The 12,668-nt window shown below is 47.4% G+C and overlaps 2 protein-coding genes across 3 annotated transcripts in view; both read right to left on the reverse strand.

Moving 5' to 3' along the window:
• The window catches only part of TNFRSF18 (TNF receptor superfamily member 18), a 12,784-nt gene extending 7,903 nt beyond the window's left edge, over positions 1-4,881 (reverse strand). For both annotated transcript variants that reach the window (XM_017825697.1, XM_017825698.1), the window contains exons 1-4: positions 4,698-4,881; positions 3,110-3,244; positions 1,416-1,503; positions 102-196 (exon numbers count right to left, since the gene is read on the reverse strand). In XM_017825697.1, the coding sequence (XP_017681186.1) occupies positions 102-196; positions 1,416-1,503; positions 3,110-3,244; positions 4,698-4,866 (487 nt within the window). In that variant the 5' untranslated portion in view covers positions 4,867-4,881. The remainder of the gene's footprint in view (positions 1-101; positions 197-1,415; positions 1,504-3,109; positions 3,245-4,697) is intronic.
• Positions 4,882-11,340: 6,459 nt separating this feature from the next.
• Positions 11,341-12,668, reverse strand: part of TNFRSF4 (TNF receptor superfamily member 4) — a 17,160-nt gene continuing 15,832 nt past the window's right edge. The window contains exon 6 of the mRNA XM_017825691.1: positions 11,341-11,348. Within this exon, the coding sequence (XP_017681180.1) occupies positions 11,341-11,348 (8 nt within the window). The remainder of the gene's footprint in view (positions 11,349-12,668) is intronic.

A 12,668-nucleotide genomic window follows, 5' to 3' on the forward strand; every position in this document is an offset into this window, starting at 1 on the left:
CACAGCTGGAATTCCCAAAGCCAGCTTCCATGGCAGCGAGCTCCGGGGGAGAAAGAGTCCCAGGGGAATTCCCAAAGGAGCAAATCTTCGGGAGAAGGTACCTTGCCCCACGTCTTTGGGAGAAGGGAGGACGCCACACTTGGAGTTGTGGGTGCTGTTGCCTCGGCTGAGTGTCACAAACCCCGAGCTCTCACAGCTGCAAGAAGAACAAGAGGCACCTTTGGAATATCCCTGTTTTCCCTTACCCCTGTTTTCCCTTATCCCTGTTTTCCCTTATCCCTGTTTTCCCTTCCTTCCTCTCTTGGCTCCCCTTTTTCCTTCCCCTCCCTCTTCCCACAGGTTGTTTCCTTGAATCCCCTTTCACAGCAGTGCAGGTGAAGTTGTTGCTGTTCCCCCACGTCACAACTGCTTTATATTCCCCTTTTCTTTACTCTCTTTGTTTCCACTTTGGAATAATGTCCCTGTTTGGAATAATTTTTCCATCAGTCTGAGCTTGACTTGGAAGCAAGTCGAAAACCCAGCAGTTTGTCTTAAGTTCTGCTTTGAGACTGACTAAAAAGCCTAAAGAGACACATCTGGATTAATTTAAAAACCTCATCAGTTAATCTCTTGTCTTTGATTGGGTTTTGTTTTGCAGCGTCAGCATTAAATATTTTAATTGGTCTTTAAACGTTAATTAATAATTAATAATAATTAAAAATTATTTTTGAGTATTTAAATGTTAATTAATATTAATTTAAATATACCAATAATATTAATATTATTAAATATTATTTAATGTTACCTTTAACATATTAATAATACTAATATTATTTAAATATTAATTAAATTGATATTTTAATATTATTTTAAATAATTAGATAATTATTAAAACATCAATGTATAGCCATTAATAACAATTAGCATTATCAAGTAATAATACCTATTTCATAATATTAATAATATTAAGATGATATTTAAATAATAATAATATAAAAATATAATATAATCTAAATAATAATTAATATTAAATCACTATATAATATTATATATTATATAGTTATGTATATTATATATTATTATATATTATTTTATATATATTAATATATTCTTATATATTAATATATATTATATATAATATTTTATATATAATATTATATAGAATTTAATATTAATACTATTAAGATGATATTTAAATAATAAGATAATATTAATAATATAATAATCCAAATAATAATTAATATTAATTACTATATAATATTATCTAGTAATTTAATATTAATAATATTAATATGCTATTTAATTAATAATAATATAATATAATAATCTAAATAATAATTAGTATTAATTACTGTATAATATCATCTAGTAATGCTGATTACTATTACTATTCTACTGCCTATTTTCCAAGCAGGGCAATGCCAATAAATCCATACTCAGTCCAGTTCCTGCACCAGCCATTCTTCACACTGGAATAAGTTCCCGTCTCGCAGGGTTTGCACTGGAATGTGAAATCTGTGTCTCCTGCAGGAAGAGAGAAGGGGGAGGGTCGGTGCTCAGATCCTGCGTGGAAAGGTGGGATCGGAGCAGCGGGAATTCCCTGCAGGGATGGAGCAGCCCCTGGGGAGGCTCAGAGGGGCAGAGGCTGATGTGCCAGCACAGGAGGGCAGAGGCTGATGTGCCAGCACAGGAGGGCAGAGGCTGATGTGCCAGCACAGGAGGGCAGAGGCTGATGTGCCATCACAGGAGGGCAGAGGCTGATGTGCCAGCACAGGAGGGCNCACAGGAGGGCAGAGGCTGATGTGCCAGCACAGGAGGGCAGAGGCTGATGTGCCATCACAGGAGGGCAGAGGCTGATGTGCCAGCACAGGAGGGCAGAGGATGATGTGCCAGCACAGGGAGGGCAGAGGATGATGTGCCAGCAAAGGAGGGCAGAGGGGCAGAGGCAGATGTGCCAGCACAGGAGGGCAGAGGATGATGTGCCAGCACAGGAGGGCAGCTCAGAGCCCACAGGGACCAAACCGGGCTCCTCTGGCTGTTCCAGCAGGGAAAGTCCCCCTGGAAGTCTGAGCCCCCCAGGGAAAGGCTCAGTCAGGAAGGGGAAGGTTGGGTACAAAACAGGGGAGGGAGGGGGTTTGGCACAGGGAAGGGAGGGGGTTTGGCACACAGGCCACGTTTCTCCCTGAGCCTCCCCAAAAGCAAGGGAGCTTAATAAGCATAATAAGGAATATTATCTAGATATAAAGATGTATTATATTTTATTTATGATGCATTATATTATATTTTTATATATCTATAAAAATTTATTATAATTATATAATATGTATTATGTTATATGTAATATTATATACTATATCATGTATAAAAATTCATTATATATTACATTTTCTATATAATTTTATATTTTATATTTATAATATATATTTTACAATATATATTATATATATTTTATTATATATTGTATTTTATATATTATATTATAATATATAAATATATAAATAAATATGAATAAATATATAAATAAATTTTATAATTTATATATATTTATATATAAATATATATATATATTTTATATATCTTATATATTTTTACATATGTTTATATACAGAATATTATATATTATATATAATATATATTATATGTTATATATATTTATAATATATTTTTATATAATATATATTTGTATAATATATATATTTGTATATTATATATAATATTTATTATATATTATATTAATTATAGTAAAATCATAACAAGGCATATAATATATATATTCTAGCATATTATATATATTCTAGCATATTACTTATATATTATAGATTATATATAATGTTATATATTATATATAATTTTATATATAATATATTATATTATCTATTATATATTTATCATATATTTTTATATAATATATACATTACATATTATATATAATATTTATTATATTTAATATATTATATTAATTACATTAATCCTATTAAAAGCATAACAAAGCATATAATATATATATTCTAGCATATTATACATATATTCTAGCACATTATATATATATTCTACACAAGGAAGTGGGCAGGGCAGTGACATTCCAAGGCCTGGCAGACCCTTGGCGTGAGTGTGGTGGTGGTTTAGTTACCAATCCTGGTGAGCTCCTGGCCCTCAGCACACTCTGGCAGCTTCCTGCAGTACAGGCAGTTGTTATCCCCACAGCTGTGGCCCTGGGGGCACCTGCACTCGTGGTCCTCGATGCCCTGGCACAGGTTGTTGCCTGCTGCCAAAAAGAAAGAGCTTGGACTTGCCTCTCCACAGAGCCCACAAATTCCCATCGCTGGGAATAATCCCTTCCTGGAAGAACTGGATGCCAGAAGAGGCCACTGCCATCGCGCTGGGGGGTGTTTGGAGTGCCCAAAAGCAGCACCACTCACATTTTTATGCCTGTTGGCAAAGCTGGGTCTAAACCCAAGCCATTAAACCAGCACCTTTCCCACCCTCCATCCCTCTGTTTCCAGAGGAGTTTTGTCACGAACTTTGCTTGCCCTGAGAAAATATCCCCTCTGGTTCTGAGGGTTCATGGAAGAAAAGGATTGCTCATGTCTCCTGAGCCCTTCAGTGAACAGCACCAAGGCCTTGAGGCAGCAGGGAAAAGATGAAGAAGAAAAGGTTAAGAAGAAAAGGTTAGGAAGGAAAGATCTGCTCAATCCTGAAGCTGAGTAACTGTTAAAGGGAAAAAAAGCCTCCATGGAAATGCTGGCTGGGCCAGTGGTGTGATTAAAAACCCACAGAGAGCGGCAAAGATCATCTCCTGAGATTGGTGGTGGAATGTACAGGATCACCAGGGGAATGCCCACACCCTCCTGTGCCAGCTGCCCTCCTCTCCCTGACCTTCAGAGCTCCAGGAGGTGTGGAGCGAGTGCCAACAGCCTGGGGGGGCTTCTGGCTGAAAATCCCCCCCTGCTCAGCTCTGGCTGCACTAAAGACAGAATGGTTGGTCCTGGGACCATGGGAGGGGTAATGAGAATCCTCTGCTCTGTCCTGCAGCCTCCCAGACACAGGATGTGCCCTGGTCAGCCCTGCAGCTGCCCCCTCCCACCTCTGCTGCCTCAGTTTGACTTAAAATGACAGGGGAGTCACAATCATGGACCACACGATGGGTTGGGTCGGGAGGGATTGTAAAAATCATCTTGTTCCACCCCCTGCCACGGGCAGGGACACCTTCCACTGTCCCAGGTTGCTCCAACCTGGCCTTGGACACTCCCAGGGATGGGGCAGCCACAGCTTCTCTGGGCAACCCGTGCCAGGGCCTGCCCACCCTCCCAGGGAAGGGTTTCTTCTTAATATCCAACCTAAATCCAACCCCACCTCACCACCACCCTGAGATCAGGCAGGAACACAGGCTAGAACTGATGATCACCTTGTCTGTGCATTCTGGGATGGGCACAGGTGAGTGCCCACTGCCCTGGGAGCCTGTTCAGTGCCAACCACCCTCTGGGGGAAGAACCTTTCCCTGAGATCCAACCTAAACCTCCCCTGGCACAGCTCCAGCTGTTCCCTGAGCCCTGTCTCTGGTCAGCAGAGCTGCCCCTCCACTTCCCCTTGGAGGATCCAAGGCACCTCCTGAATTTAGGGCTCAGAGGAAACTCTTCCCATCTCTCTCTGCACCTCCAGCTCCTCGAGACGCGCTGGGCCAAACAAACCTCCCCTGGCAGACACAAAGATTCCCTTACCTTCCATCAGGATGCATTTGGGGCAGCATTTCTCTGCATCTTTGCTGGTGATTTTCCTCTCCCCAGGCTGGCACTGCAGTGCCAGGCTTTGCTGTGCCCAGAGCTCCAGGCACAGCAGGAGCAGCAGCAGCAGAGCCCGAGCCCTGAGGGGCCCAGATTTGAGGGTCATGTCTGGAGCAGACAACCCAAAAGCAGGGCAGGGTGGGCTGTGGCAGGGCTGTCCTGCCCCAGGGCTCCTTCCCCTGGCTCTGGGGCAGGTGCTGGGCTTTTTGTGGCCTCGCTCTTCCTGCTTTTGGAGGGGCGGGGAAGTGATTTCGGGCACGTCACCAAATCTGACAGCAGTGACTCTGAGGAGAGAACAGCGGGGTCAGGGTGAGGTGCAGCACCATCCTCCAAGGGGTTTGCAGGCGGATGGACAACTGGGAATTAAAGCAAATTAAGTGGTTGGGTGGATTCGGCGCAGCCAGGCTGTTTCATTCATGGAATCATGGAATGTTTGGGTGGGAAGGGACCTTAAAGCTCATCCAGTCCCACCCCCTGCCAAGGGCAGGGACACCTTCCACCAGACCAGGATGCTCCAAGTCCCATCCAACCTGGCCTTGGACACTTCCAGGAGTGGGGCAGCCACAGCTTCTCTGGGAATTCCCTGCCAGCCCCTCACCACCCTCACAGCCAAGAATTTCTTCCTAATATCCCATCTAAACTTCCTCTGTGTCAGTTTGAAGCCATTCCCCCTTGTCCTGCCACTCCAGGCCCTTGGAAACAGTCTCTCTCTCCTGTCAGCTCCCTTCAGGCACTGGAGGGTCACAGTCAGGTCCCCCCAAAGCTCCTCTTCTCCAGGCTGAACAATCCCAGCTCTCCCAGTATTTCTTTCTATCCACAGTATTTTTTCTCTCTCTGCCTGGAGTTTTATCAAGCACATTTGTTTAAAATGAAGGGATTTAATTTTAAATTAAAAGAGACAGAAGAGACAAGGGCAGGGTGATCTAAACCCCCTCTGTGTCAGTTTGAAGCCATTCCCCCTTGAAGCCTTTGGAAATAGTCTCTCTCCATCTTTCCTGTTGCTCCTTCAGGTCCTGGAAAGCCACAGTCAGGTCCCCTCAAAGCTTCTCTTCTCCAGGCTGAACAACCCCAGCTCTCCCAGCCTTTCCTCCATCCCTCAGATCATCTTGGTGCCTCCTCTGGACTCTCTCCAACAGAACAAGCTTCAACTTGGGAGCTCCGAACAAATTTAGAAACCTTCAAGGGTTTACCCATCAGATTTCAACGTCCAGGAAATTCATCCATCCACTCAGACCTTCTCATTCTGTTCACTGTTCTTCCCTTTGGATCAGGAGACTCCAGTTATTTTCCAGAGCTGATGTGGATCCACGTGGATGCCACGAAACCAAGGGAACGAATCCTGCAAGCTCAGCCCTGGGACCCAGGCTGGAAAGAGCTGCCCTGGGCTCTTCAGAGACCATTTATCCCCCCTGGGATTGGGGTGCAAAAGGCACTTGTTCAGCAGAATTGTACCCAGGCACAGCCTTGTTGCCTGTGAGCATCACCTGCTGCTGGGTTTCAGTTCCCAAACGTCTGGTCTGACACAAACACACACACACAGACTTCCATCTCTGCTGGAACTGTGCCCAGTTTGCTTCCCCCCATCCCCTCCTACCTCTCCTGTTCCCCAGGTTTGCTCTTAATCCTGTGCCTTGGGGCTGCTTTTACATGTGCACAGTGAAGACTATTTAAAATCCAACCCCGTTCCCAACTGAGCAGAGGGATTCTGGTGCAGAATCACCTTGTCATGGATTCAAGGCTCAGGAGAGTCAGAGCTGGGAGAAGCAGCTCTAGAAAATGCCAAGTCTGCAGTTTCTGACACTTGTCCTGCTAATTCCTGAGTTAAACAGACACCCAGTGAAGCCTGAATTAACTTCCCACAAGGCACCACTGCTCTTCCTTCAGAGTGCTCTGCACTTTCTGCCTGAAGATTCACTCCTGGATCTCAAAGAATAAACCAGTCAGAGAATAAATCAGCCAAAGAATAAATCAGTCAAAGAATAAATCAGCCAAAGAATAAACCAGTCAAAGAATAAATCAGTCAGAGAATAAATCAGCCAAAGAATAAACCAGTCAAAGAATAAGTCAGTCAAAGAATAAATCAGTCAAAGAATAAGTCAGTCAAAGAATAAGTCAGTCAAAGAATAAGTCACTCAACACACCCCTCACTTGGTCTTTGGCCCATCCAGGGATCCACCCGGATGGTGGTGGACCCCTGAATGGCTTCCTGGTGTTCCTGCTGTGGGCTGCAAACCCTCAGGTAGATTTGGCATGCAAACACCCCCTTCCAGCTTTAAAACTGCTACTGCAGAGCTGCCTGTGCCCTTTGATGTGCTGAGAGAAACCTTCCCACCCAAGGGCGACATCCAAGGCTGGCGGGGGACACGGGGCTCTGCCCTCACATTTTCCCACACGATGCCCTCGAGAAGGACAACTCTCATGTTTCAGAAACCAAAAGCCTCCTACCTGGTGCTTCTGCCACCCAGGGGATCCCCTGCTCTTCCCACACAGCCCTGCTGCTGGCTGGGCACAGCCTGTCCCGTGCCAGGGAACAGGGACATGATGGCACCGGTGCCCGGCTGGGAAACCCCACGTCGTGGGTCAGCCCCCTAAATCAGGATCCCTCTTCCCAAACAGCATAACCACCCTGCTTGGGCAGCCAGGGGAAGGTTTGGAGGTGCCCTGTGCAGCAGAACAACCGCTGCTCCCGCGGGATGGGGGATTTTGTGGGGGAAAATGGGAGTAGCAGAAGGTCAAGTCTCTCCACACCTTTTCTCTTGATGCCTCACCACCTTCATCTTCATCAGTAGAGCACAGAGACACAGTATGGGTTGGGTTGGAAAGGACCTTAAAGCTCATCCCATTCCACCCCCTGCCATGGGCAGGGACACCTTCCACTGTCCCAGGTTGCTCCAACCTGGCCTTGGACACTTCCAGGGATGGGGCAGCCACAGCTTCTCTGGGAATTCCCTGCCAGCCCTTCCCCACCCTCACAGCCAAGAATTTCTTCCTAATATCCAGTCTATGATTCTAAACCTCCTCTGTGTCAGTTTGAAGCCATTCCACCTTGTCTTGCCACTCCAGGCCCTTGGAAACAGTCTGTCTGTCCTGTCAGCTCCCTTCAGGTCCTGGAAGGCCACAGTCAGGTCCCCCCAAAGCTCCTCTTCTCCAAGCTGAACAATCCCAGCTCTCCCAGCTTTTCTTTCTATCCACAGTATTTTTTCTCTCTCTGCCTGGAGTTTTGTCAAGCACATCTGTTTAAAATGAAGGGATTTAATTTTAAATTAGAAGAGACAGAAGAGACAAGGGCAGGGTGGTGGTGCCAGGGCTCATTCCCTTGGAGCTCAGCACCGAACAAGAACCACCAGCAAGGCCTAAACAGCCAATTAATTGGAATTTTTTAGCTCAGTGTCACACAGAGAACAGAGAAGGGACCTCTGAGGGCCCCACTGAGCCCACAGGTGGTACCCAAGGGGGTGCAGGCAGTTGGCCCAGCTGGTACCTGCCACCTGGTGTTTATCAGCTCATTTATTTATTTTTCTCTCTCTTTTGGACCGTTGGGTGGGTTTGGGGGTTTTTTTTAGGTTCTTTTTTTCCCCAAAAAATTGCCCTGTATGTGTTTTTTATTCTTGTTCAAGCATTACAGTCGTAATGACGCTGTGACATGGTGGAACATTTCCAGTCAGATCACAGACAACAATTGTTCAAGCCAAGTCTAAAGCTCTAGAGTCAGCAGTGACCTTTCAGAGGTAACTTGACTATCTGGCTTTAAAATCTTTGGGGTTTTTCAGCCTTACCTGTCTCTGCTGGAAGGTGACATTTCAGCTGTCAGCCCCTTCCTCGCTCAGACCCCAAAATCAGGGCTCCACTTCCCACCCCGACCTCCCCAGGGGAAAGGTCTCTGTTCCAGCCCTTCCTGTCCATCCCATGCCTGGCTCAGGGCAAACTGAGGCTCAAACATCGATGCACCTTGTGATGGAACAGGGAAAATGCTCTTCCAGACCCCCTCATCCCTTCTCCCTGCACCCAGAACACAAGGAGTGCTCAGGGATGAGACCTGAAGGAAGAACCAGGTTCCTTTTTTGGCCACTGCTGACCCGCCCACGTGACTAATCAACCAAAATAAAACCAAAATAAAAAATAGCCCGAACCACTCCTCAGCCCCAAAATTAGTTCTTGGCACTCCAGCAGCTTTACTGCTTGGCCCTCACGTCAGCAGCGAGGGAACTTTGTCACCAGAGAGAATATTTGGTTTCCTGACACTGAGTTTTTGCTGATTACCCATAAGGGGTGACCGAAGAAAGCCTCCAGTTCTCCTGTAAGAGGCTGTTCACGTGAAAGCTGCGTAATTGCTGAATGACTAACGAGCTTTGTTGGGCCCAAATTTGCCTTGTAAGCTCCAGCTCATCAATTATTTTCGTGCCACCGTGGAAAAACTCCACGAGAACCTGCAGGATTCGCGTCCTGTTGAGGGGGGGGGAACTGGTTTGTGCTCTTGGGGAACAATTGTCTGTCAGGGTTTGAGGAAAAAGCCCTTTGCTGGGACAGCACCAAGAGATGTCACTCAGGAGATGAAGGGGTTTGGCACAGGGAGTTTAAAGCAGTGGAATTGGGGAAGGGGCTGGAAAATGAGTCCTGGGAGGAGCAGTTGAGGGAGCTGAGGGGGCTCAGCCTGGAGAAAAGGAGGCTCAGGAAGGATCTTGTTGCTCTCCACAACTCCCTGACAGGAGGGATGAGCTGGAGGGGATCGGGGTCTGTTCCCAGGGAACAAGGGACAGGAGGAGAGGGAACGGCCTCCAGCTGTGCCAGGAGAGGGTCAGGTTGGACATCAGGAGGAATTTCTTCATGGAAAGGGTTGTTAAACATTGCCAGGGGCTGCCCAGGGAGGTTTGGAGTCCCCAGCCCTGGAGGTGTCCAAGGAAGGGCTGGATGTGGCACTCAGTGCTCTGGGCAGGGGGATGAGGCGGGGACAGGTCAAAGTTTGGAATCAACGATCCTGGAGGTGCTTTCCCACCTCAGGGAATGAATTCTGTGAGCCTGGGGTGGAGCAGCAGCTCTGCTGGGCTGCAGGGAGCCTGGAGGGACACGGGCAGAGCCCGGGGTGCAGCTCAGCCCTGCAGTGGGGGCACGGTGAGGGTGGCACGGGGACAGCAGGACCCCCCCAGGACACCCCAGGACACCCCCCAGCAGTGACAGCTCACCCAGTGCTGCCCAAAGACTGGGGTGGAAAAAAAGCTGGAGGGCAAATAATTCATCTGCTGCCTGAAACCAGGAGATAAAATTGCTGTGTTCCTTCAAATTGCTGTGTTCCTTCCTTTTTTTTTCCCCCTTTTTCCTAGAAGTTCTGCTTTTTTGCCAACCTGGAGCATTTGCAGCGACAGGACTGGGGCTGCCAGACCTTGAGGTCTTGCAGTGCCTAATTCCTGCTCCCTTTGTCTCTCAGAGAGGATCTCACCTGGCCCAGGAGAGACAAACAACGTGGCAGAACTCATAAAATGAGTTAAACCCTCACCCCAAACCCTCAGGGCTTTACAAAGACCCCCGGATCCTTCCCAAGGAAGGTCACCTGTGCAAGGAGTCACCTCTCTGGGCTCCAAAAGTGAGCCCGGGGAGTAAAAAAACTGAATTCCCAGAGGGAAACCAACCCAGACAGAGGCAAAACCCCCCCAACCAGGCTTTGTGTTCCCTTCCCATCTTCAGCAGCTGCCTGGGTGTCTGTCCCTGACCTTTCTGATGGCAAACCTGAGTCACCGCGAGGCTCCTCCGAAGCAGGGGAGGATGTGAAGAGAAAAAAAGCAGGAGATAAAGGATCTGGGGTAGCCACAGCAACAGAAACTCGTCACAGGCTGGGGAGAAACCCACGAAGAAGAAAAAAGGCAAAGGAGGAAGTGAACATGAAAAGCATAAAGTGACAGATCGGGGGGGGGAAGTTTTGGGTCTTGTTAAAAATAATTATGATCGCTCCCGTAACACGAAATACGTCTGGAACAGCCAGGTCTGAGAGGAGGGTTCACAGACAGCAAAACCCAGCTCATTTTTTCCAGTGTGGCTCTCAAAGACTGTCTGTTCTTGCCCCAGTCCTTCTCCAAAACTGAATGACTGCTACCTGTTCTCGCCCCAATCCTCCTCTAAAACCGAATTACTGCTGTTTCTGTTCTTGCCCCAATCCTTCTCCAAAACCGAAGGCAGCACAGCAATAATGCAAAAAAAAAAAATGGAAAATCCCTTAATTTTAAACAAATATGCTTGATAAAACTCCAGGCAGAGAGAAAAAAATACTGTGGATAGAAAGACAAGAGGACTTGGGGTTTTGTTTGGTTTTCCGCCCATGTTTTGGGAGCAACCCAAACCTCTGCAGCTCCTCACAAACAATGGAAGGGGCTGTAACTCATGGCTGGTGCAGCTGAAAGGAAATGGAATTATCCATGGGGAAAAAAAGGCATTATTCTCCCCCAAAAATACAGTTATTAGTCATTTTTACAGATGGTTCTTAAAACAATCCCGAGGGGCCAGATTTAAGTGACAACAGTCAGACACAAAGCAGCCCAGCCTCATGTTACCGGCTCAGGCTGGGGGTGAAAAATAAAAGCTGAAGTGTCTCTCAGGTGCCTGAAAAAGAGGGGAAATCTGAAAGGTTGAAAAACAGGAACCCACTTGGTGACAAGGCCTGCACCTCTGAGAAGGGAAAGTTTCATTTCTGGCAGTAGGAAGACGAGCGTGGGCAGAGGCAGCACCAAATCATTCACCACTCTCAGCTACTTCCTGCCATTTTAGGGAGGACTGGACCAAAAAAAAAAAAAATTCCAAGCAAGTTTTTTCACAGAAGAGTGACAACGGCAATTAAAAATAAAAAATTGCTATTCCTTCATTTCCAGGGAAATATTTGTGTTGGTTTATTTAGACTGGCAACTCGCCAACCAACACTCAAATCCTCAGCAAATCCAGTCACAAATCACAAACTGCTTTGGGTTGGAAGGGACCTTAAAGAAAAGCTCATCCCAACCTCCTGCCACGGGCAGGATTCCCAGTAAACGCCTTCAATCCTATCAAATATTATCTTTGAGTTTTTTGATGGGATCACCCAGCACAGGGATGGGATCCCCCAGCACAGGGATGGGATCACCCAGCACAGGGATGGGATCACCCAGCACAGGGATGGGATCACCCAGTACAGGGATGGGATTATTCAGCACAGGGATGGGATCACCCAGCACAGGGATGGGATCACCCAGCACAGGGATGGGATCACCCAGCACAAGGATGGGATTATCCAGCACAGGGATGGGATTACCCAGCACAGGGATGGGATCCAACTCTAGGGCAGGATTGAGCAAATGCCACTCGTCCTCAGCTCCCCCAGCAGGGTCAGGAGATGTTCCTTCTCCAGCCCCGTTTTTTGAGGAAATCTCCAGCTGGGGAAGCTGCAGGAAGGCACAAGAACACTCTGTATTGGGTTCATTCCTGTTCAGCTGAGCCAGGGAGATTCCTGGAAGCAGCTGATGAGCCCACGGGGCAGAGGGGCTGAGACTTGTGACGCCACCAGCTCATCTGTTCCTGTGGGCTGCCCTTATCACAACCCACAGCAGCCTCACAGGGCCCAGGAGTTCTCAGCACCTCTCTCACTTACAGGGAAATGTGGTTCCTGCCCCGTGGCCCCCGAGCTGCTGCTGCCCACGGGCTGCTGCTGCTCCTCTTCCGAGAACCTGCCGGGTGTTCCCTGGAATCCCTGCTCGGAGTCATCCACCCGCCCCCCAGGAGGAGTGAACCTTGAGGTTCAAAGAGCTCTTCTGGAGGGGCTGAGCCTTATCATGTGCCAGGTCCTGCCCTTTGGCCACAACAACCCCCTGCAGCGCTACAGGTTGGGGACAGAGGGGCTGGAGAGCAGCCAGGCAGGAAGGGAGCTGGGATTGTGGATGGGCAGGGAGCTGA

Source organism: Lepidothrix coronata, unplaced genomic scaffold (genome assembly GCF_001604755.1).
Source record: "Lepidothrix coronata isolate B3197 unplaced genomic scaffold, Lepidothrix_coronata-1.0 Scaffold122, whole genome shotgun sequence".
In the NCBI taxonomy this organism is placed as follows: Eukaryota; Metazoa; Chordata; class Aves; order Passeriformes; family Pipridae; genus Lepidothrix; species Lepidothrix coronata.